At 32.8% G+C, this 25523-nt stretch overlaps 2 protein-coding genes across 4 annotated transcripts; one reads left to right on the top strand and one right to left on the bottom strand.

The window, feature by feature from the left end:
* Positions 1 to 879: 879 nt before the first annotated feature.
* On the bottom strand, positions 880 to 13409 carry LOC117911992 (RNA-binding KH domain-containing protein PEPPER-like). Its single transcript, XM_034826391.1, has 6 exons — positions 13137 to 13409; positions 3501 to 3759; positions 2965 to 3119; positions 2665 to 2886; positions 1726 to 1920; positions 880 to 1406 (listed from the first exon to the last, which is right to left on the bottom strand). Exons 1-6 carry the CDS (start codon positions 13353 to 13355, stop codon positions 1182 to 1184), a joined length of 1275 nt encoding a protein of 424 aa, XP_034682282.1. The 5' UTR covers positions 13356 to 13409; the 3' UTR covers positions 880 to 1181.
* Positions 13410 to 17434: 4025 nt separating this feature from the next.
* On the top strand, positions 17435 to 25008 carry LOC117912369. 3 transcript variants are annotated; one of them, XM_034826929.1, is made up of 8 exons: positions 17435 to 17532; positions 18119 to 19158; positions 20421 to 20481; positions 20590 to 20708; positions 23356 to 23446; positions 23865 to 23912; positions 24622 to 24692; positions 24804 to 25008. In XM_034826929.1, exons 2-7 carry the CDS (start codon positions 18296 to 18298, stop codon positions 24652 to 24654), a joined length of 1215 nt encoding a protein of 404 aa, XP_034682820.1. In that variant the 5' UTR covers positions 17435 to 17532; positions 18119 to 18295; the 3' UTR covers positions 24655 to 24692; positions 24804 to 25008. The 3 variants fall into 3 exon arrangements, with proteins under 3 accessions (XP_034682820.1, XP_034682819.1, XP_034682818.1); XM_034826928.1 differs by having other exon boundaries at positions 24774 to 25008; XM_034826927.1 differs by having other exon boundaries at positions 24622 to 25008.
* Positions 25009 to 25523: the final 515 nt, after the last annotated feature.

The following is a 25523-nucleotide window of genomic DNA, read 5'->3' as shown; positions in this document are numbered from 1 at the left end:
TTGCCTTTGAAAACAATGAGCTTTAGAACCAAAGACTAAAAAACTCTTTTCTTTGCAATTTGTGGCCATGGACTAAGTTGTTTATAAATGATGGTCCTTTGTCTTTAATTAGCTTTATTGATTGGTTGGGTTCTTGTTGAGGGTGAGCATTGTTTTTTGTAGCCCTTCCTTTTTCTTGGTTGTGCCCTTTGGTATTCAGCATATACTTTGGGATGCTTAGTTGGCACCTCCATTTAATATACACACTTTAAATTTACCTATTTAAAAAAAATTCTCAAGTGGCTCTCCTGGTGATTGAGTTTTAGTTTATCCAGATGACAGGAAAAGAGAGTTTGCTATGTAACTGGAAGGGTCCCCAGTAGGTAACTCTTATCTTAATTATGGTAGTTGTTCTTTGAGTAATCCTAATTCCTGAGGAAATAGGAAGTGCAGAATCCCTTTCAGACCATGGACTGGTTCAATGTGAGCCTTCTTTATTGGATATGAGTTTGTTATTGAGATTGAGTTTTCAACCTTACTTGAAGGTTTAAGTGAGACTCAAACCACTAAAGCTCTGAGTCTCATTATTGTAAAGAATTTCATAGATCCTTGCTGCTATGATCACTTGAAATCGGAGACCCAAGAAGAGATTTGAAAAGAGGGAGGAAAATCATCTTAGAATGTTCTGCCCTGTTCTGCCTTCTAGCCTTCTATTGGAATGGAATATCCCAGTTCTGGTGCCCTATCTTTTCACCATTGATATAGATCTATATAACCTCTCAAACAAAGACTGCCTTAACAATTTACATATAGTGAGTAACAAGTGAATTGCTTGGTTGAGGTTGTGAACTGCTTGGGTGAGGCTCTGGTAAAAGATTCTGAAATTTTGACATGACATGATACAACAGTAAAGGCAAGTATGCATTAGAAACACAACAGAAGTCGACGAGTAGTCTATAAACTATAAGATCCCAAGGGTGAAAAGGAAGAGAAAGAAACGAAACTTGCAAAAATATGCAGAGCTACCAAACAAGTAAATAGAAATGCATGGAACAATAAAGAGAAAATAAAAGTCAGATTTAATTACCATGTCTCTGTGTTATTTTTGCTCTTGCTATCCACAAGTCAAGCAGGTTTCATTTCCATAACTTAAAGGTCCTGTAACACTATGGATCTCCCAAACAGAAACTCAATGAAAGGAATTATTCTGAAATCTGATCACCCTTCCAAAACCTCGAACCAGTGTGCTCACCTGCACTTGAAATTCCGTTTTCCCCTGATGGTTGAGATGGGAAGCGATATTGGGGTGAGAAGGGAGAAAGAGGGTGGGTGGGTAGTGCAAACTGGGAGTTGGAACTTAATCCAGCATCCATGTTGTCATAGATACTTCCCTCCCTTCCTGGCTGGTGATGGCTCTCAAGAAGCTCCTGCAAATGGGAAACCCAATTCCAAAAAGGAGGAATCATTTTGTTAAATTAAATGTGAACCTCTGCATGTTATTCCCTACTTTTACATTTTTTAGGATTGGTTTAAGAGAGTAAATGTTGGTGGAGATCAAATTTCTCATGTTCTTGGGACAAGTTTAGCATGCTAAAATGAGCAATCCATATGGTCTATCTAAGCAGTAACTGCTGTCCTATTTGCCCCATGGAAAACTACCAGCTCCTGATAAATATCATACATGGGTCTAGAGAATACAAAACTTCCTCATAGAACAAAACTGTTCAAGATTAGGATGAAATCTACCTCAATGAGCTGTTGAGCTGTTTGGAGCTGTGAGGTTGTGCCCCTCACTTCTAGAATGTACTCGTCAGGTAGGCTTCTATCCTCTTCTATTGTGATGGTGGATCCACTCGTCCGACGGATGTGGTCAATAGTTTCGCCAGCAATGCCAATGATATCCTTGGCAGCTGAGAAAGGGATTTTTATTCTTTGCATTCTCTGAAACAAATGTTAAACGACTAACTACAGCAACAACAAAATCAAGCCTGAATATGACAAGACACACAATTGCAAAAAGTTCTTGTAAAGATGAACCAAAAAATAGAATTAGATAGGCTGAACCACCAGGGAACGCTCCCTTTGGGTTGTGTCAGATCAAATTTTGATGGGTGGTCTTTGGATAATAAACAGGTGAAAATTGTCTCTAAACACGGATATTAGGGGGTCCAACCACTTGAGGGTTCTAGCAACGTATTGAAATGTTTAAAGCTAGCCAATGCTCAGTCTAGCATATCTTCTAATGAGGGATATTCTCTGGTTTTCCTATCTTGGGCGGCTAAGAAAGAAATGTGTCAAAAGATGTGAAACAACATATATAATTTACGAATAGAAACAAAACCCCAAGGCTTTGAAAGCTTGAGAAATATAGGACATGTTTGGAAACTGTTTTTACGAATAGAAAATGGTTTTTTAGACTGAAAATAATAATATTTATGGAACTTGTTTTGAAAAGCAGATATTTCCTAACATATTTTCATTTATTTTTTGAGAATATTTTTTTTTTAAAAAAAAATATACAAATATAAAGAACAAAAATAAAACACTACATAAAAGTGTTTTTGTTTTTTTAAAAATAACATTTGGAATCATGGTAGAAATGTTTTTTAATACACTTCCAAATAAGCCCAAAACAACTTTAATCACCAAAACACAAACAAGAATGAATAAAACCAACCAACCAACCTGAGCAGGCGCAGCGGCATGGCCAGACCTCCTCAAGGGTAATCCACCAAGCACAGGCTCTTGGGCATACAATGAGGAATGAGAGCTAGGGATTTTTGCCTCCACCTTGGCTTCATGCCCCAGCAAGGGAAGGGGATACATGGAATCAGCTCCAGGCTGATGGGCAGGGGTAGAATGATTCAATGAGAGGCTTTGATCGGCCTGTGAGATACCAGTCTTGTACTGATAATAGACCATCTATTAGTACCCAGAACTCATAAATATTAAAGTTAAACCGATCATCCTAAGTCATAAACTCACCTTCTCGCTGAATGCCGGTATGACACTGCTGTCTACTAAGTACAGCCTCAGATGATACAGTACTGCTTCCATTGCTGCCATCACCTTCAAAACCTGACCCTGTATTTTTATGATTCTTTCATCCGGGCTCACATAAAATGGTACTCCAGCGCAACCTAGTAAGAAAAAAAAAGGTATTTAATGTTGGATTGTGAAGTCCGAATAAGTTTTATTACATTTTGTAGAGGATGTCGGTGTCGAGCTCCCTGTTGAGCTTATGGTGGTCGAATCACGAGTTTGTCCTTATTATATTTTAAACCTTTTATAATTTAGGTTTTGTTAGGGAGAGAAGGGTTTGCAGCCACAATTGTAAGGAGAAAGAGAGTTTTCACCATTATAGCTCTTCTATCTTTGTTTTATTAGTGAATTTTTGATTGTCAAACCATGTTAAAATCTCGTCTTTTTCTTTATTTCTAATCATGTGTGTGATTGTGTTTAACAGTTAAATCTAGTAACCAATAACTACAAGAGTTTGACAAAATTTGTTTAAAGCAAACCTCGTGATAAAATCCCTACTGTGGTGCCTGAGCTTTCTTCAATTGCTCTAACTCTTGATCCTTCTTTTCCTATTATCGAAAGGGCTTGTGAATACCCTACTAAGAATGTCACCGAGCTTAGTTTAACCTCAGAAGCTTTTGAGCACGTCCCATTGCCATCAATGGGGTACAGCCCAGTAACTCGCTTGAATACTTCTATTACAGCTTCCATTGCTGGGGATAGCCGTAAGTGTGGCTGTTCCTTCGCCGATATCAGTACCTGAAACGAAGAGGAAAACTAAATATTTAAGATCTTGGTAATGGGGAGGCTGGAAACAAAGCTTAAAAAATAAACTATGCTGAAATCTCTCCTTTCTTGTTCTTTCTCTTCTCCTAGTATAATACAGAAATCATAAAGAAGTCTTTCCACTATGAATCCTTTTTTTTTCATGATCATATATCCTTGAAAAATTAAATTCTGAAAGTCATATCTAGCTTTAGACAATGATAAATTTTACAAAATTGATATCCTGTGACATCGATTCATGGTGTGTAGGAAGAACTTTATCTCTTCCAATCTTCTGCTATAAAATGGAAACTATGTACTGCATGACAAGAACCATAGCAACATGACTCTAGATTGTGACATGTATGAAAAAGTTGGTCTGAGCTGGATGGCTTGTATGTATATCAACTTTAACCATATGCATGTGATCAATTGATGATCACTACTATTCAAAGCTAAATTTTCAAAAAATGTGATAAAAGCTTGGTCCACATTAAGATGGTGTGTTCTTGCATTAAAACATGTGACAAACCAGTATCAAATAAAGAAGAATTCAGGTTGTAACATAATGAGAAAGCCTTGATCAAGGTGGCCTTAACCCTAAAAATTCTCTAGCTTAGATGGCAAACATCGATCAGTGTTTATGTTGAACTCTTTTATGAGAAGGGGTAGTTCACATGGATGACAAGGTGTCCCCATTAGAAAGGAAAGGAGAAGAGCATAGCAGATTAAGAGGTGAGTGAGAATGAATTAAAAAAAATTAGCAGGAAGGAAAACTCAAAAGATAATAATGAACTAAAATTAAGAAAAATAATACCTAAAATAACAAAATCTTGAGAAGCCAAAATTTCTCAAATAATAAGCCTTTAACCTTATTTAATTATGAGCATCTTTTAAATAAGAACTAAGAGATGTAATATGACTAATGAAATGATGCTATATTATATATATAAACCAATGAGATGCCATTGTGTATGCACCAACCAATAGCATATTGTCATGTGTGCCCTTAGTGATTTTATATGAGAAGCATGTGGCGACAATGACAAATGTCCTGCTAAGTAGTCTCACATCCCTTTTTTTCAATCAAAACAAGCTCAACAATATATAGGTTGATATCGCCTCAATGGGTCTCTGATTCCAACCACCAAACAAAGATCGTTAAACCATTTCATAAACTTGATGGTTGGGCAAGCCTTGCCTACCACCAAATTACGTTGACTTGTGTTGAGCTTATCATCAAGCTACATTGAGTCGAATTAGACTCCTCAAGCCCTACTCTTAACTTAGACAGACAAAAAGCAAACAAATATTCTTAAACTATTTCATAAGTTTGATGGTTGGGCAAGCCTTGCTCACCACCAAGTTACGTTGAACTTACCGTGTTGAGTTTATCATCAAGTTACATCGAGTCCAATTAGACTCCTCAAGCCCTATCCTTAACTTAGACAAAAAGCAATTGACCACTTTGTTGCCAAGCTCTTTCAAGGAAAGTATTTACAATTCCTCCTCATGAATGAGTGTAAAGGTTATTGATAGGGATGATCCCTCCTTTTGTTACAATATATCAAGTGAGTGCTTCCACCCTTATAAGGGAATGAGACTTTCCTCAGCATCTACCATAGGCTAACAATCATAACAAGGACATTTACTTAAAGATAGGAGTTTGCACTATGTTGTCACCTTATCCTAGTGCAATGGAGAAATGGTAGGCTAAAGCTTCAAGAAACACTTCATGTAGGTAAAGGCATCTCCATTAGGGAAACCCATCAATGTCCAACATCAAAGGAAGTGTCCACATCATTAAGCAAACATGCCATAGTAGACAAGATACATTTCCTTGTAAATTCACATATCATTGATAAATTCCAATATCAACACCTAGAAACTAAATACTTTTCAAAGAAAAAAAAGTATTAGTTGACTTGGTTTAATTAAATACTAATGAATGCCATATTTAGAGCTATCCAAAATAGAAGCTAGTAGATATATGTTTCCGTAATATTAAGTAATTATTACTTTCCAACTAAAGAAAGGATAATTTATGAGACAAATATTAGAATATTTTTTTGTGATTGGTAACACCAAATGTTCATAACCAAAATAAATTGGCAAAAGCAAGGTGTCAAAGTGTTAAAACACTTTACCTAAAAAGCCTTATGGTTTGGGTGCTGGAAAGATCCACACAATTTTGAAAAGATGTTTTAGAATTAAAAAAAAAAAACCTAACTAGAAAAGGTATAGTTAGTATGTAAAAACCTAATTTGGACGTTTGAGCAAGAAAGTGACTATCAGTAACATTTTTAAGTAAAATTTTGCATTAAAAAATACTCATATGTTTCCTTTACAATATTATAAACCACCTTATATGAGAATGTTATGTTTCTTAATAGCCTAATGTGATTTCAAGTTAGATAGGGTTCATTATATTGGAGTCCTATGGAGAAAGATGTGTCTTACAAGCTTATAATTATAGAAGATAGCTATCGAATTTTTAAATGGGAGCTAAACCAAGAATGAAAGGACTAAACTTACGTTTCAAATAGCAATGAGATTGAGTTGTTTTGGTTATCAATGTGATTGAGTAGTTTTACATTGGATGTAATGTAGGAGGATGCCTACATTTATCGGGGTAAGCCCTTGGATATTTTCCACTTGCAATTGGCTTATAATACTTTTTTTTTTTTGTGCACGTTGGGTTGTGTGTTCTTATGTTTTGAACTAGTATTGGGTTTAAAAGTAGAAAAGTAAGAATATTGTGGTAGGGGAACATGAAAATTTTGGTAGTTTTGAATATTCTACTTGAGTGTAAATTAAGTAAATCAATTTCGAAGCAAAGGCAACTGGTGGATATTATCATCTTCTATTGTTCCTAATAGAAGGAGCTTCTCATAAGGTATAAATTGATTTAGAGCATATTTGTAATCTTTTTTTCTTTTTTTTCTAAACTTGTTCAGATATTATCTTACCCTTACCCACACACCAATTTATATACAAAAGCAAATAAATTTTGTTTTTTCATTTTTCCTTTTATGAGCATATATTAAATAAAAATATAAGTTTAGTTCTCATAAAAATAACATACAAATTTTTATTCATTTATTGAAAACTTAAAAAAATTATTTGAAAATTTTTAAACAAGAAATGGGGGATATGAACATTTCATATTCCTATCCCACTATGCCTCAATTCAAGTTTGAGACCAAGATGTCAATGCATTTAAATGGTCATGACAAGCTCATGTCATATTGAGACATGTTATCAAGCTCTTCTTTCAAGACTACAGTTGTTCTAGAATTTTATATTAAAACTTGTGAAACACTAGTTTCTCTTGAGATTAAGGATGGTAGACTTGTTTTCATTAAAATTGCTCTTTCTATCTATCCAATCTAATTATTTAGAAAAGTATCAAAGATATTTTCTTTAAATGGATGGAAAAGAAATGCAAAAGGTTTGTTTGATCAAATAGTCAATAGTTTAAACCAAAAGAAGGTCTAACGATTATAAACTTGTTTATTTCTTAATAACAACTTACTAGGTAATAGATTTAAAGATTCATAGATGAGAGAGATAGATTGCATCAAAGAGTACCTAACGATCTCCCTTAACTTGATGTGTGGCACTAGGCATGATCGTCATCCCGAAAGTTGTATTTATCAAACAAGGTAAGTCCAACCAACAAAAATCCTACTAGTGTTCAAAGCACATGATGATCAACCATGTCATGCTAGTGTCTAGTTTCCCTTGTTAATTTTTCAGAAAGACAACTTATCGTTATTGTCTACATGTTCAATTCACAATGCAACCAAACTTGATGGTGCGTCTAAAAATTTAGTTACCAATTTATATTTTGACATTTTTCTTTACTTCATGTGTCTTTATTGTTGATTTAACCGTCAAAGACTCCATATGGCAAGAGGCATATTTTACAAGTTTGGAGTCATTCCTTTTTTCACACATCGTCCAAAGCCTCACTTATAATTAAGTTTGATTCTTGATCTTAACAATATTCTTAGGAAAACATAAGTCTAGTTAGTTAAGAGTTAGAGTTTACTATCCAGAAGAGGTGGGAAACTTTCCACATTTTACTAGTATTTTCGTAGAAAAATTCTAACTTAAAACTCAATGTGAGAAAAGATCACTTAAGGATCATTTTCAAGTCTTTCCATCTTGACATCTTATCAAAAGAATTTTATTACTAATTATTAGAGCTTGTTTGGAAAGATCGTGTGAATATGAGTTTTATCATAACTTTAGAAGCTAGTAGAAGGATGTGGTAGGGTAGGTTCACGAGGATTCAAGGTGTGTCACCCCTCATCCTAACACTACCCTTGAAGCATTACTTACCACCACATCATTGATTTGTGGGACCATTAGTCTCAACAAGTGGGGCAAATCAAAGTAAGACAACTTTTTTCCTACATTGCATTTCAAAATTCGTTCTCAATTTGATCAAGAATCATATTTATAAAATTTAGAAAAAATTATGAAAATTCAAACTTTCCATTGATGTGGTAGTATACTATTTTCATGGAATGGCGGAATAGTGCTATGGTGGAATGATTGAATGATACTTGAATGACGTTCTAATGAAATGAAGAGTAAGAGAAAAGCTAGTTACATAAAAAAAAGAAAGGTCTACTATAATAGTACAAGAGTGGCAGATAATAGGTTTTAGTTGAATAGTAGATTGGGAATAAAAAAACTAAAGTGAGATGATAAAAGGAATAGGGCAATGTATACTAGAGCAAAATCCTTAACCCCTCGCACTACCAACTTATCCTAGGTTTTGAAAATTTCTCATACCTAGCCCTTTCTTGTGTATGTTACCTAACAAGGTGAGTTATGTGAAAGCCAACTCCATTAATGGCAACATTTATAACATTCATAGAGTCGATAGGGATAATAAGATGTTGTAATTTAGAGGAATTTATAAAAAAGAAACAATTTTCAATTAAATCTTTCACCAATTTTTTTTTCAAAGTATTCATCTTCCTTTGTTATTGATGGTTTAGAGATTTGCTTTTGTACTCAAGTTGGGGATTTTTTTCCTTTATAAGCACTTTGAGCTTATTTTGGTTGTTGATAAGTTGATGCAAATGAATGGAATCTAAATGAAACAATATACTTTATGAAAGCAAGACTTAAAAGCAAACTAATTATATTATTCTCTAATGGCTTAATCTTTTTTAGCCTTACTCTTCTTTGCTATTATGACTTCCCGAAAGCCTTTGGTGGCATAGTCGAGACAAAATAGCCTTTATTTATACTTAGAGATGGAAATACATTTGACTTATACGATAACCCACTCCACCTTACCCCTAATAGGACAGGTATGGGGAGAATTTTTTTCATGTTCACGATGGCTTTAAGAAGGTTTCGAAAAGATGAATTAGGTTCACGGTGGATTTGGTTTCATCCCAAACCTAGTTTGCACTACTTATATGCAAATTACAGTTTCACCTTTCATCTTTTTACATATCCTTGGAAAACCCTTTATATAAACTCTTTGAGATTTCTTCCTGCTTCATCTTTGTTTTTTGTTTGAACCATGCTTCCCTCACCTTCTTCTTCCTCCATAACCTACTCCAACTTTTCCTTATCCAAATCGTTCTTCATTTATGATATCACAATCAACTACTCCTGTCTTTGCTTCTTCATCTCCACCCGTGGTAATGCCACCTCCCCTACCCTTGCCTTAGCAATGACAAAACACACCCATGTATAGTTCTTAACCAAGTGCTCCTAATTGCTTCGCTCGTTGGTCTACCAGAGTACTCAGTACTTGTTGACAATCCTTAATGGGTTTTTTTTTTTTTTTCAAAGCATTTGAGGTTTTTTTTTTTTAATTATGAGAAAATGTAGGAAAAGGAAATAGCACTAAATATCATAGATTTCACTATTTATCTTGATTGAGATAAGATTTTTAGATATTCCCCTTTTGTAAAATGAAACAACATAGTATAGTATTTGAGGTTTGCATAGATCACAAATTTGTTGAAACCTATATTTAGTTTGCCTGATAAAGCAATAAAGTGGATGGTTTGGATTCAATTATGACCCTTGATTTCTCATCAAACAATCAAAGTTACATGTTTTTGCATTTGTTGAATATGAGTGATCTTTGTTTCCTAAATGAATAGAATTTGTAATTAAAGATGTTACCACTTTTTGAATCACCTCCATTGTGTTCAAGGAAACTACTTACCTTGTGTTGATACATAAAAGAAGGTTTCTTTGAGTGGGCTATGATAAGAAGAGCACGAGTATCTATCCATATGAAGAAAAATCATGTAACAAAGGGGATTCTTATTTGTACAAATAGTACTTTGAACTTGAAACGAGCATGAATAAATTAATGATGTTTCTTCGTCTTTTGAGTTCTTTTGTTGGACTTGACGAAAAATGGGATCACTTCTTATGGACTCATTGAAAATGATTTTGATTTAGTTCACGGTCTATTAGAAGTAGAAGACGCTCTGATGGGATCCTCACGAACATGAAGGATTTGCAAATAAATTCAACTACCTCTTCACACTATGCCATAAGTTCATTTCAAGGATGAGATCTTTCATAATATATAGAGACAAGGTTGAAACAAGGGTGACTTGTCATGAACCACCGTGGTGTTATTCCTATTTGTGCTTGCACGAGGTTTCCACCAATACCAATAAGAAAAACTCATTGAAAGCAAACAAGTTACCGAAGATCGAGACCAATGAACCTTTAATGGTTAAGTCAACAAATGGTGATGAGTTGAGTTTAATGTTCCCTGTGTAGTATTGGAAGATTATTACCCTTCATTCATGAGTCTAACCTCCTTCTATACTTAAATAAGTATAAATTCGTGAAGCATCATATAATTATGATTGATTTGTCTCTTCCAAACTAATAAACCTAAGATGGCTTATATATGTATCCATATGAAGAAAAATCATGTAACAAAAGGGATTCTTATTTGTACAAATAGTACTTTGGACTTGAAATGAGCATGAAGAAATTAATGATGTTTCTTTATCTTTTGAGTTCTTCTGTCGGACTTGACGAAAAAAATGGGATTGCTTCTTATGGACTCATTGAAAATGATTTTGATTTAGTTCACAATCTATTGGAAGTAGAAGACACTCTGATGGGATCCTCACGGACATGAAGGATTTGCAAATAAATTTAACTACCTCTTCACACAATGCCACAAGTTCATTTCAAGGATGAGATCTTTCATAATATATAGAGACAGGGTTGAAACAAAGGTGACTTGTCATAAACCACCATGGTGTTATTCCTATTTGTACTTGCACGAGGTTTCCACCAATACCAATAAGAAAAACTCATTGAAAGCGAACAAGCTACCGAAGATCGAGACCAATGAACCTTTAATGGTTAAGTCAACAAATGGTGATGAGCTGAGTTTAATGTTCCCTGTGTAGTATTGGAAGATAATTACCCTCCATTCATGAGTCTAACCTCCTTCTATACTTGAATAAGTATAGATTCATGAAGCATCATAAAATTTAAAAAAAAAAATCCTAGACCACATGGATGTCTAGTTTGGAAATTATTTTAGTTGAAATCAACTACTCCAAACTCTATAAGGGTTGGTGGCTTTGATGAGTATGCCTCTACATTGAATTCTTAATGCTTTTATGCTGTATTTTGTTCCAAAAGTTCACAAAAATTTGACGATATGAACCAGTATCTTTGCCCCTGCTAAGTAAAACCAGAGAAAAAAACAAAGAGGAAGGGAAAGAAAGAGATCAGAAATGACACGAATCCTTTCTTGCAACAAGCTCTCCACCGTATTCAATGAGATATCCATGCCAGAACTTTCCCCACTGTTCTTTGTTGATCTAAACCTTCAACTTATGAATATGTTGTCCAATATTTCCTCACTGCAGCTCCAATGAACTTCGAACTAGCCATATCACTCTTCACCGGCTAGCAAAACGACGACATAACCTTACAGTGATCTCCTTCATCATTGGATTTCAAGTAAACAAACAGCCATAACATTTTGCTAAATCTGAGAAATCAGAATCTTCCACACAAGACCCAAAAATTGGCCAAATGTGAGAAATTCCAAAATGTTATGAAACCTTTCCAAATTTTGAAAATTTATTAAACCCCCTCAAAATTGTAAACCTTGGCCTATCCCACCAAAGTACAAGGAGGGTGGATAAATTCTCAAATAATTTATAACCAATATCAAATGTTGAGGTATCAATACAAATTCAGAAAACCAGACCATTTGGTTGCTTTGAAATTGCAATGGAAACCTTAATTCCAAATTCTACTAAGACAATTTTCCTAGCAAACCATTGAGTTTGGTTTACAAGATATTTTTCAAAATTTTTTTTTTTATTTCTTGAAAATAGTTTCATTTTTTTATTTTAAAGTAATATAGTAAAATTTCCAATAATTAGTAAAGGACTTGACATATTTTAATTTATTAAAATTAATTAATTTTTTATAAAAAAAATATATATGTCCATAAATAAAATACTTAATACAAATCAAAGTAATAACAGCATTTAATATATATATATTTGATTACATCATCACATTTTAGAATAATAGCAAACAAACCTTATAAAGAGAAAAATAAATATGTAAAATACATTGTATTTATTCCTAACAAAATATATAATATAATGGTTGGTATAAGATCATGATATCATTATTAATGTAATATAATAATTTGGTATAAGACAAACGAGATAATTTTAATAGATAAGAAATTAATTTCTTTATTTTAGATGAGATAACCTATTTGAGTAATAATTAAGTTCCTAAACTTAATTATTAAATAATATAATTATTTAATTAATATTACTAAATATTTTATTGAAGCAAAGAAAGTTAGTAATATTTTTATTATTTTTATTGTGGGTCCCATGACATGAGTCATCCAACTCACCGCAAACGTTTTCCTTTTTCTCTCTTTAAAGAAAATTTGGATGTTTTCAATTTTATTTTAAACTCAAATTTTCCGAGAATGAAGATGGATTTTGATTAATGTTTTCTAAAGCTAAAATAACAAAAATTCCTCAATTCCAAATCACATCCACACCCAACTGCAAACACCCTCGGTTTTGACGATCTTCACAGGTGAAATTAAAAAAGAAAAAAAAGGAAGGAAAAGAAGAAAAAAAAACACAAACAAACAAGCGAAAAGAGCAGACAACAAATCAGTCAGAAAACAAACACGCAACTTTTCGTACGAACCGATCGGAATCGCAAAAACTAAAAAGAAAAAGCAGAGAAACTCTCGATCCAAACAGTATCAAAGAGGAGGAAACGGAGAAAATTCTAACGAAGAAGATTACAGATAATTAAGGCAGATAGCAAGAGATTGAGAGAGAGAGCAAACTGACGATGCAATCAGTGGTTCCGGCGGGAAGAGCAATGACGTGGATTCGAGCGCCGGTTCCTTCGGAGATCCTCTTGATGATCTTCCCTTCGCGCCCGATGATGGAGCCAACAGCCGAGCCCGGCACGATGAGTCGGAAAGCGTTCTGGCCCGGCCATCCGGGCCACTTCTCCGCCGGTTTTCTGCCGCCTGCGGAAGCTGCTGTGGGATCCACCGAGGACATTGACAGCGATGAGATGAGGAGGAAGAGGTGCTGTTGGTGTAGTAGAAGTGGAGAGTGTTGTGAGAAGTGTAGAGAGACAGCGAGGAAGTGAGAGTTTATATGGATTACTCTTGTAAGAAACGTGGCGGATGTGGGTCCCACTCCCCCACTTCGCTCATTTTGAAACTTTTTACGGTAACGTGTACGGGATGGGTCGGGTCGATAGAACCCAACGACCCGAAATCTCGGGTTACAATGAAAATGGGCTGTATTGTAAGGATAGAATCGCCTTTTGTTTTTTTTAAGAATAGAATTACCTAGCATGACGTCATCACATTAAAATTTTATTGACCGACCAACATCAATAATTTGTGCATTTAAAATTGTTTATTATCACTTTAAAATTATAATTTTGTTGTAAAAGAAGAAGAATTGAATGAGAAATAATGGGAATAATTTGTGTCAATTCTATTAATAAAGCTACTTTTTTTTAGAAAGTTGGAAGAGGTTATAAGCAACATTTAAGATATATTATAAAATAGACGATCATTCATCTTGATAGATTTATGTTACAAATATATTATTTCATATCATTCTTTCTTAAATGATTCAAAGATTTTTTTTTTATTCCTATGTAATTTTCATGTATGTGAATATAACTCTATCTTCATTTTTATGTGAAATCAATCTTATAATTTACTATCAACATCTTATGAAGCCTTTTTTGGGCGAATATTTTTCTATGGAAAAATAGAGTATTTTCTCCAAGTCTTTACTAATAACTTTCAGGCAATCTTGTGTTTGTTCAAAAATCCTTTCATGTATTATGTTAGGTACCAAGGAAAATCCATTTTGGCTTCAAAATGAGTGTCTATTCCGATGAATAAATAAAAATATTATCTTGAATATGTCTTGTTAAAATCTTACTAAAAAAACTTCAAATATAATAATTGTAATTGAATAATATATATATTATGACAAACCTCATCACATAGGGTCTTCAAAAGTAGACGAGTGTTACAACCTCGAAATTTTCTATTATACTTAGAATCAAGTAAGTGTATGAACATTTCTACTTGAACTAGGTAAGTGCAATAAAATTTCTAACATTTTTACTTGAATTTGGTAAGTGCAATAAACACTTCTACCTGAATCATGATCGTAGTAATAACTATCATAAAAGAACATGCAAGAAGAAATTGAAGGATAAATAATGAGAATAATTTATCACTTCTATTAATAGAACTCCATTTTATAATCATCTATCAAGAAATAGATGATCATCCATCCTATTAGATTTTCGTAGCAGACTCTTTATTTCGTAATAAAGTCAATATTATTTCATTTGTAAATTCACTTGCCATTTTTTTAATTCATCTCCACCCATCAAAATTATTTTTTTAACCCATAATTTTTCTTAAATTTGAAATTTAAAGTAAAAAAAAAAAAAAAGAAAAAAAATACAATGATTTAGTCTCAATGAATCACACATTCAAATCCTAACTCTCTTTAAAACTTAAAAAGTGAGGAAACATGGTGGGAAAATGCTAAATTACGGTAGGTACCACTAGTGATGCCTATTGAACAAAAGATTCAATTATTTGGGTATATATGATGAGAGTTAGGTTATTGAATAGAAGTATAAACAACTGAAATCAAAGTATAAGAATAAAAATAAATGAAATTAAAATACAAACATTGAGATCTAAAAATTTGTACATAACATCATGTGATTGGTAATTTGTTCGTAAGTATAATAAAAAAGCATACTTTAGTAGTATAATCAAACCTCAAACGAGGAGATATTATTACCATGATGCATGGTTGCCATGAGATTGTTGTCCTGTTTCAAGTATTTATTTTTACCCGCATAAAAAGGAAAAATGAAGAAAATAAGATAAAAGGAATGCAACATAAGGAGCACAGAATAAAATATGGTGAAAGAAGAAAATGTTTTTTTTTTTATTTTTTATTTTATCATTTCACTTCAACTTTTGACTTCTAAAAAACGAAGTTGGAGGAATCCAAGACTTGTTTACCAAATGCTCATAAAAACATCCTCTTTTTTTTTTTTTTTTTTTTTTTTTTTTTTTTTTTTTTTTTTTTTTTTAATATAAACCAATTTTCTAACAAGAAAACAATTTTGACAAACTTTTACATGACTTTTAAGAATTTGTTTTGTAAATATATTTTTTACCACAAATTGGAGGAGTTAATGGGTATTTGATAAACCAACTTAATAATTTAAAGTGGTTTAATGACTTAAATTAAATCCATAAATAAATTAAGTATATTTAGTAAAATAACATAATGATATAACTTAAAGTAAAAAATAATTTTAAATAATAAATAAAAATAATTAACTTATTTTTAAATCTATATCTTTATTTTACATTTTTACCTCCATTTACCATAATTACCTTCACGGTCTCTTTTACTATTTATCGACTTCCTTTACTTTAAATATATCAATTTGATGATTTAAATTAACTTTATCAAACAACTTTAATACTAAATGATAATTAAGTAATAAGTTTTAAGTTAATAACTTAAGTATAATTTAATTTAAATTCAATTTATATCAAACACCCATTTAATATCTTATAGAAAGATAAATTGAAAAAATCATTTTTAATATTTTATTAATTAATTCTAAAATCTTGTCAAATTCCCATTCTCTATTTTTTTTTTTAAGCAAATATTTTGTGACACCATAATCCATATGGATAATACTCTTTTTATGAAATCACATTTGTATCCATCATATTCATCTTTGCATCCATTTTAATAATAAAATTTTTAGGAAAAAATGCCCTTTGATGAAATTCCTAAATTACTCTCTTCTTACAATTTGCTTATTTTATTGTAATATCCCCGCAACCCTAATGAAATTTATCAAGAAAGTTATGTTTCTTATCAATGGATATACAAATAATCATCTTCAATAATGATACAGATGCAGAGGTATGTATGCCTTTTATAATATTATTTTTGTATTTCTTTTCATATTTTTAGGTAAGAAGAAGGAGATGTCATGAATGGTATTTGGTATTATAAGGTTGGACATTTTATAAGTCTTTGACATTATACTTCCGCCATATTTAAACTGTTTGAGATTGAAAATCTGGACACTTTCATAGGCATCTACAACTGTACTTAATATTGTCGAACATTTCTATTGTGTGAACTTCTCCATTGTGTTTGATATTTTAGATTTGAACATCATGATTTTTTTTTTCATTTTTATTAAATTTGTATGATTTCTCACTTCTAAATTATTTCTATATTCTTAGTTGTTTTTCTACTATTTTTGCAATAAATTTCTTATAAAAAGAATAAACCTTAAATAATATTCAAGTAATATGCATATGCATGCAAACAAAATGTATTAACAAAAAAATTAGAATTAGTTATTAACGTGCTTCAAATATTCCCATGTTATCAAATAAGTTTCAAAGAAGATAATTTTTTTTTCTTAGGGTTTGTGATTGAGAATAAATAAGTTGAGAGAAAGATGAAGAAGGAGATAGGTGTGGGAAAAAAAATTGGGAAGGGTGTTTTAGGCATTTTCAAAAGTGTAGATGAATGTATTAAAAAGTTATTATCTTTTAAGTGAATGTGTAAATAGGGTGGAGTTTGATAAATATAAATATAATTTATTTATTTTTTAAATCCTTATTTAAATAATATAATATTTTTAATTATCAAATTACTCTAAAATTAAGTTCGAATTATTTCTCATCGAGGGGAAAAAAGTAATAAGAGAAAATTTTAATGGCTTGATATAAACAAAAATAGTTTTTTTTTTATATTTAAAATAAAATATATTTTTTAACTTCAAATTTTTAATGGAATTTTTATTTTTGAAAATCAACTCCCAACACTATCAAATGCCTTTTATTTATTTTTATAAATGAATGGATGATGGAATAAATTGATACGTTATTTACCTTTTTTATTTTCTTTTATTTTTGAAACTAAGGTTAAAGCCGTTACCATCCCATCTGCCATTTCAGCTCTTTCCGTTTCAAATATTTGCCGTTACGAATTATTTGGAGCCAAGTCGTGGCGCCAAACCAAATTCAAAAATTCAATTCCTCCTTATACTCAATTCTTCAGATGATCAATGAATAAATAAATAAATTTACGACCAAGACGCCTCGAGAGCCATATTTTCTTCGCATTCTCCCGATTTCTGGTACAAATCTCAATCCTCACTTCTCTGATTCAAGGGGGTTTTCTGTTTTGTTTTTGATTTTTTCGATGGTCATGATATTGAGTACACAAAGAATCCGAATCCTTGCTTTTTCTTTTTGATCGTTTGTTATAATTGCTTTATTTTCCTAGGTTGTGTTTGGACCTTAGAAAAATTGGACGGAAGGTAAAAACGATAGATGGAATTTTGATTTGTGTTGTTCGTTCTAATGTAAAATGGGAAGAAAGAGAAAAAATGACGGAGATTATGAGGAAAGTTGTACATTTTTGGAACTCCTGAATCTTCGATTAAGAAAAGTGAGGGAAGTTGAATGAAGGGAGGAGAAAAAACCAAATTCACTGGACTCCAATTTGCGTTTCATTTCATTTTCCGTTTTCGGATTCAAATTTGTGTTTTATTCCCTTTCTCGTGTATTGGTATGATATATTTATGATGATGTATATGGGATTAATAAGAATACTTCAGATTATTCTTTTACATGAGTGCTTACAGTTTATGTGTTTCTGAGGATTAGATGTCTCTCTGATCTGTTTTAGCTAGTAACTTCTTTTTCTCCTATTGGTTACAGTAGGCCAGCATGAGCACTTTTTAGGTGATTGCTGTGCTTGTAATTTGTTTCGGAAATCGGGAACAGCTTGGTTATTGGCTTGATCTGCAAGCAAAAGAACTGTTGCTGTATATACTAGTAGTGGAGACGGGTCGGTTGCTCTATCTTTCGCCTCTAAGAGAGTAGTTTTGTGAGAAGATGCCTGCTGCTGAAACTCGGAAGTGCAGTACCAAATATGATGATTATGGCTGTGAACCAGTAGTTGCTAGCAGTGCATATGCAACCTCCGGACCCAACCCTTTGTGCAAGCGAAGAAGGCTCCAGAAAAATTCTGTTGTCATTTTATCAGTGGAGGCAGAAACAAATGAAGGGCCTATATCTACAGATGAGAGAGGCACTCCGGATTTGGAAATTGACAATTTGTCAAACCTCAATTATGTTCTTTGTTCACCAATCAAATGTACGAAGAGTCTAGAGGCTATTTCACCGTTAGAACCTGTACCTGTTAGTAATGAGCATAGGCGTATATGGTCAAACTCAGAAAGAGTTGTTTCTGTCATCTCAAAGACCGACTTCTCTGATGCTACACAGTACCCCAGCTCGGATGTTTCTGACTTGGATTCATCAAGTGAAGATCACTCAGTGAAACATGCATGCATTTCTACACTGAGGAGTCAGGAGCTTCTTGAAGTTCTGGGAATTAGTGGGAATGGTAATTCATCCCAACCATGTAAATTATGTGGTCATTCAGAAAATATTCTGAATATGCTAATTTGTGATAATTGTGAAGCGGCATTTCATGCATCTTGCTGCAATCCCAGGATAAAGATGATGCCAATTGATGAATGGTTCTGCCATAATTGTTCAAAATTGAAATCTAAAGTATCATTGGAGGCTACTTTCCTAAAGTCGCATTGCATCAGCTTGGAAAGAGCAACATCTAAGTTTTACTTAGGTCCCATAGCATCCATGTTGAAACACCCTGAGAAGCATATATCACGTGTTCGAATTGGTAAAGCTTTTCAAGCGGAAGTTCCTGACTGGTCTGGCCCTATCTCCAAGTATGTGTTCATGTTTATTGTCTTGGTTATTGAGTTTTGTTTTATTTTTCTTTTGGATAGACATGATTTGCTTCTGTTTGGTGGAAGAATCACATTTTCTTCTTGAATTATGTCTCAACTAAATGCAGACATATGATGACCAATAAGTTTCTAGTGGCGTATACACTTTTACTAAAGCAATGCTTTTTATTTATCTATTTTTTATAATATTTTCATGCTATCCTGTTTCCTATTGATGTTGTCTACAGAATGCTTTCAGTTGTAAGTAGGTGTCATAACCATAAAACCATGCTCTTTAAAAGGATTTTCATTTAACTTCATAGCTCATAGTTCTGTGCTAAAATTTCTGAAAAGGAGTTGCTGAGTGCTTAGAAAAGTTTCCTAGATGTATATAGATGCTAAGGCATCAAGACAGGGTTGGAAAATTGGCAGTGTGTTGAGTGTAGTGGATTAGATTCTTGTAGGTATGGGTTAGCTGGTTTGGTTGAAATAGACACTATATAGTTAGCAAACTAACCAATTTGAAAACCTTTCAATTTGTTAGTGTTTGGGCATATCTATTTCTTACTTTTTTATGAATCTTATTTTTATAATCTGAAATAAAAAATTCATGGGATACAAAATAATTTCATTGCTGTAGTTAAGTTTCTAGGGTGGGTAATTTACCTCAACAAAGCTTTATCTTGAAAGCTTGGCTTCACCTTTTGTCTAACAAGTAACAACATTGTGCTCTGTAGAAGGCCATATATTTGATTAATTCTATTTTAGGCCTTAAATTTAGTAGAATGGATCAAAATAATTTCCAAGTCTCCATCAAATTAAATAATGTGTATTTAGGAGGGTGTGTGGTTTTTGGGTTGGCTGTGTTAAAGAACCAAGCTCTCCTAGAGAAATGACCTTGGTGCTTCTCAAATGGGAGGGAGGTGTGGAGAAGGTGGTGAACTGGCAGGCTGGTGTTACAAGAAGGATGGTCTAATTAAGAGCAGGCAGTTATGAGGTGGGGATGTAAAGCCTATTTTGAATGGCTTCAATAGGTTTGTGAAAGAGGTTGGTTTCAAGGTGAGGGTGGTCTGACTTCTGGTTGGATGCTTGTACTTTGTAGATACACCCTATTCCTGGTTCCTTATCTTACTATCCATTTATATCCTTTTATTTCCATACAACTCACAAATGATTGCTAAATATTTGCTATTTTAGTTTCGAATTTAATCAATGTTTGTGATAATTTATTTTCTTATATGATGTTTGGTGCTGTGGTCCAGTGGTATTAATTCTGTAGATGAAGCATTGGAAATGGATCCCCCAGAGACCATCAGTTTGCATGTAAGAAATCTTTTTGACATGGTGTATGTAGTTGTTTTTTTCTTTTAATCTTAGAAATGGAGTTATACATGTACAAGAATAAAACAGTTTTTCATTATTTTTTCTTAGTTGAACACTAACAAGTGTCCTAAGCTCAACATTATGGCCAACTGGCTTCAATGTCGAGAAGTCCAGCATGATGGTTCAAGAAAATGGTTCAGAGGGACTATTTGTGGAAAGTGGCGCAGGTAAAATCCTGAAGTGTTTACTGTATTTGTTGTTCCTTTTTATTCTTTTATACTTGATATAAGTTATTATATTTGATATGGTCCTTTTGATGTTGTTTTCTACAAAAGTGTTGCAACTTGATTGGAAAATCTTGTAGGTCAAAGTTTGCACTTGCAGGAAGATCTTTCAATCTATTGTATTCTATCACATTTAGTTGTTTGGAACAAATTATAGAGATGACTAACCAAAGTTATTGGGATCTTTCATGAATTTATAGTGGGGTAAAATAACCTTGCTACTCATGCAATCCTATGTGTTTCAGGGTTTTTGGCTTGTTGGTCTTATATTACTCCATTGCTTGGCATTTAGCACTGTATGTTTAAGTGTTACATGTATAGAGACATGTATATGTGCATGTATACACATGTATTATTACATATGTGCAAAGATACACAGAGAGAGTGTACTATCTCTATATCAATATATAGGGATGTGAGGATATGTTGAGCTAAGTTAAACAATTAGCTTATCTTTTTTATTTGGTCCAACACATGAAACTTGCATCTCCATTGTAACTGAATAGACTTGGTAAGGGTTATTAGAAACTAAGATCAGTTCTTAATTTGACCTGCAAGCACCAATGCATAATCTCTCTTCTCACTTTTGCACTACTTAAACAATACATAATCCTTTTGCTAAGTACCTTTCAATTTGGAAAAGCATTTTTAGGATGATAACTACCTACAGCTTTGAAAATAATTCCATAACTTTAGGAATTGTATAGTTGCCCACAATAACTTGAACATGGCTGCCATTCCAAGACCTTGTTTCAAGTGTTGGAGACACCGTCATAAGGAAATTCAAGTGGAGAACCATAAGGGGATTTGATGCACAAAATGTACTTATATATAAATTATGTGAAAAGGATAACTCATGTTCTTTGGGATTTAGTTTGAGTTGGAAGTCTTGTTAGTGGATTGTTATTATTTTGCTCAGCTCTTGGCTGTTCTGTTGAAAATAGGCTGTTTAAAGTGGTAGTTACGCCTGTGTGCACTTGAAGGTATGCTAGTAGGTAAAGGTTGACTCTCACATGAGTAACCGTTGTAATCGATATGTTTAGGAGCTAGAATGAAATACCGTGTACTTGCAATGATAAATGAGTGAAAAGCATACAAAGATAATAAGGTTCTCCTTAGTTAAGCATCAAGATGAGGTTTATAATAAATGACTTATTAATTGAATGTGGTTGCCCATAATTACATTTGTTTGCATAAACTAGACTCGAGTTTTGACATAGAAAGTGTAAGGAGAGCTATTGATGCAAAACTCAGGCAAGCTGCTAGTATAGAGCTTTTGGCTAAGGTTCATATAGTGGTAGAAACATTTGCTTTTAAAGTAGAAAGAAACCATCATAGCATGTATTTCATACTACATGTGTTTGAATGTGACTGATAAAAGAAAGTGAGTGGTTAATCCCTGCATCCTCATTATGTGAGATCTTTAAGACTTATTATAATTATAATAACCTATAATAGCATTCTTTGTACTTTTGACTATGTTTTGAGGTGACAAGGTAAAGTTGCTTCTTTGATATGTTTTTGATAATAATGAAATAATTTTGTTTATGGCACATATTTAGCAAGCTATTAATTTGAATCTAAAAGACATAAACTCAAAAGGAAGATTGTTTAAGTTACATTGACAATAATGTGTTCATGGTTGACCAATTATATTGATATTATAGTTGATATAATTGTGATTACATTTAATGTTGTGAAGTATACAACACTAAAGGATTAAGTATATGCATTAAAAAAATGTAACTGAATAAGTATGAGAGATCATTATTGTTCACTCGATTTGAGGTTGAGGCTTCAACTCCTATGTATACCTAAGAGGTATATAAGTTTATAGTTGTACTCATTTGGTTGCATGGTGCAAGTATGAGATGTTAGAAACGGGTTGGGTGCCTAAGTCGGTTGGCTTGACCCAACCCAAATATTTTAAAAAATAATAAAAATGGGAAATTATTTTTTTGGAGTTTTAAAAACTATCCAGAAACTACCATTATAGTTGGCTCAAAATTAAAAACTACCTCTCTCTAAAGTTCACTCTCGGTGAAAAAGGCAAGAGACATTTGGGTTGGGAAAAGTGAGCATCTTCCATTATGCGATTGTGTTCCTAACCATGGGTAAGAAAAATTAACAGAGCCTATGATTCAGCCTTCCTAAGATTCAGTTTACAGTAAAATTTGGATGTGAATGTGTACATGAATCTATAAGTTGTGTTAATTTTGTTTTCACTATCCAATTATTAGTAAAAACTTATGTTGAACTTTAAGTCATTGGGATATAGTGTTTACATAAGTTACTAATACAGGGAACATGGTGTCACACCCACACATTTTGATTTTATTTATTATGTGTCAAGTTTCTTTGTTAAGGATAACAAACAGTTCTGTGTGTTAGAATATGAACTTGGTTTTCACTGTTGACTTACAAGCTTGTGTTTTATACATATAGGTGAAGCATACTCATTTCCTATTTACTTTTGAGTTTTGTTTTGCTTCCCTTCTAATGCCAGTTGTTGCAGTTTGTAAACACTTTCAGTTGTCTGGTTTAAATTCTGCTGATGAAGCTTATATGAAAGTTCAAACTAATGTTACAGAGCTCCACCATTTGAAATTCAAACTGATGACTGGGACTGTTCATGTTCTGTCCGCTGGGACCCGACCCATTCTGATTGTGCTGTTCCCCAGGTGATTGCCAGTATTCTCTTATTCTTGTTCATTATCAAAATCTCTCTTGAATTTGTGAATCAGTACTTAGATTATTAAGATCAGTGATAAACTAGAGAAGTTAGTTAGGAAACATTCTGTTTTACACATTATTATTGGCATTAAACTTAGCCCATCAGGCTGCCTAGTTGGTTAGGACGAATGTCAGGATGTGTGGTAGACGTATATGGTCCGGGTTCGATTCTTGCCATTGGTTGAATGCCCTGGATTTCTTGGTACTGGTTGTGACAATCAGTGCTCAGAGGTTTGGGTCCCCATTGAGAGTTTGAAGGGCTTGGTCATGGAAGGTTCCTTGGTCATCAAGAAAAAAATAAAAATTGTTGGCGTTAAACCTAATTAATGTTTCCCTTTTGACACAATTTCTTTTTCATTTCTTCAGGAATTGGGAACAGATCAAGTTCTAGCACATCTGAAGTCTTTAGAATTGGTATATATTCCCTCCCTTATGTTTTTGTTATCACTTAATTGGATTGTATTATGGTGGTGGTATATAATGAATTGCTTGGCCAACAGTTAGTTTTAAATGGGTTGAATTTCTTGGAAATGGCTGATGAGGTTGTAGTTCAAGAGACTAACACATGTCAGCATTTTCAATTCATGTGGAATAATTGAACTCTATAATCCTTCACATCGGGAAATAAGGTTCTTACCTTCAATTGTTTTATTTGAAATATGTAAAAGTATCAGTAAGTGGCAGCCACAAAGGAAAATTTTGTAATTGTTAAGGATGAAGTTGTCCAACATTGTAGTTCATTGTAACCTTAATTGTTTTTCTCATGATTATCTAAATCAAAATTTGTTCTGTTTAGAGAAAGTAGTTTCTTTCCCTCCCAAATAGTAGGTAAAGTCAGCAAACTGAAAAAAAGGGAAGTATGGTTTTCCTAGATATAAATGTGCCTTGCATTCATGATATCTCCAGACGAAAATGAAACTTAGCAGGCATCAGTTCCACTCTTTCTTCTAGACCAATTGAATGCAACATGTTCTTGTTTCAGCAGCCATTATTCTTTCCATTCAAGTTCTTCTCTTGACACAGTTTCTGTACTTTTCAGTTACACTGGCTTGTATTTTTACTGGGTAATATTTCTACATCTTTTTTGTTTTTGCCTTAATTTTTTTCCCTGATCACTGTGTAGCTGAAGCCTCGTCTTGCTGTTAGAAGGGGATGACTTGATCTTCACCAGTTGCAGCAGCCCTTGAAAGAAATGTAAGAATGCATTATGTTCCCATCAAATTTGACACATAAGCTCTCCAATCCCTTCACGTGAGTTTATTTGCTTCTCTCTAGAGTATTGACATTGGAATCACTCTGCTACAGAGCCAAGACCAAGAGCAATTGTCATTGCTGAGCAGTTCCTTTGTGTCAACCTTTTTCTCTACCTGTTCATCTGGTTTTGATCTTCAGCTTTCCCATACTGCTGTCTCATATTACATTTTTTTTTTTTTGAAATTTCCTTTTGGCTGATTGGCTTTTGAATTTAGTGTTTGAATACTCTATTCAATACTGTGCTTTATTTTTTCCATGACTGATGAACTACAAAGAGTTTCAAATGACAAAAAGATTCTCAAAGGCAATCTCAAGGACATGGAATTATAGGGATTTTGGAAATGATCGATGAAATTTCCAAGCGAGGAAAATGGCCATTGCTTAGGGCTGTTTGGTAAATTTTAATTTCTTTTTTTATTTATTACTTATTTTTTAATAGAAAAGACTAAAATATCTGGATTTTTTGCTGAATGTTAAGAATGACTTTTTAAAATAATTAAAATATAATCTTGTCCTATATTAATATTTAATACTTAATATAAATAAAATAATAAGAAAAAAATAACTTAATATTTAATGTTATTAAATTGTATTTAGAATTAAGTTAAATTATATTTTATTTAGATTTAAGTAAGTAACATGGACACCATTTTACGTCTAGTAGATATTGGGTAAATCAATTCAATAACTTAAAGTGATTTAATGATTTAATTTAAATTATTAATTAAATTAAGTATGCTTAATAAAATAATTTAAATTAAAAATGATTTT

The sequence above is a fragment of the Vitis riparia genome, chromosome 4 (genome assembly GCF_004353265.1).
Source record: "Vitis riparia cultivar Riparia Gloire de Montpellier isolate 1030 chromosome 4, EGFV_Vit.rip_1.0, whole genome shotgun sequence".
NCBI lineage: Eukaryota > Viridiplantae > Streptophyta > Magnoliopsida > Vitales > Vitaceae > Vitis > Vitis riparia.
Note: the sequence above shows the minus strand (reverse complement) of the source record. Positions and strands in the feature narration are given on the sequence as shown.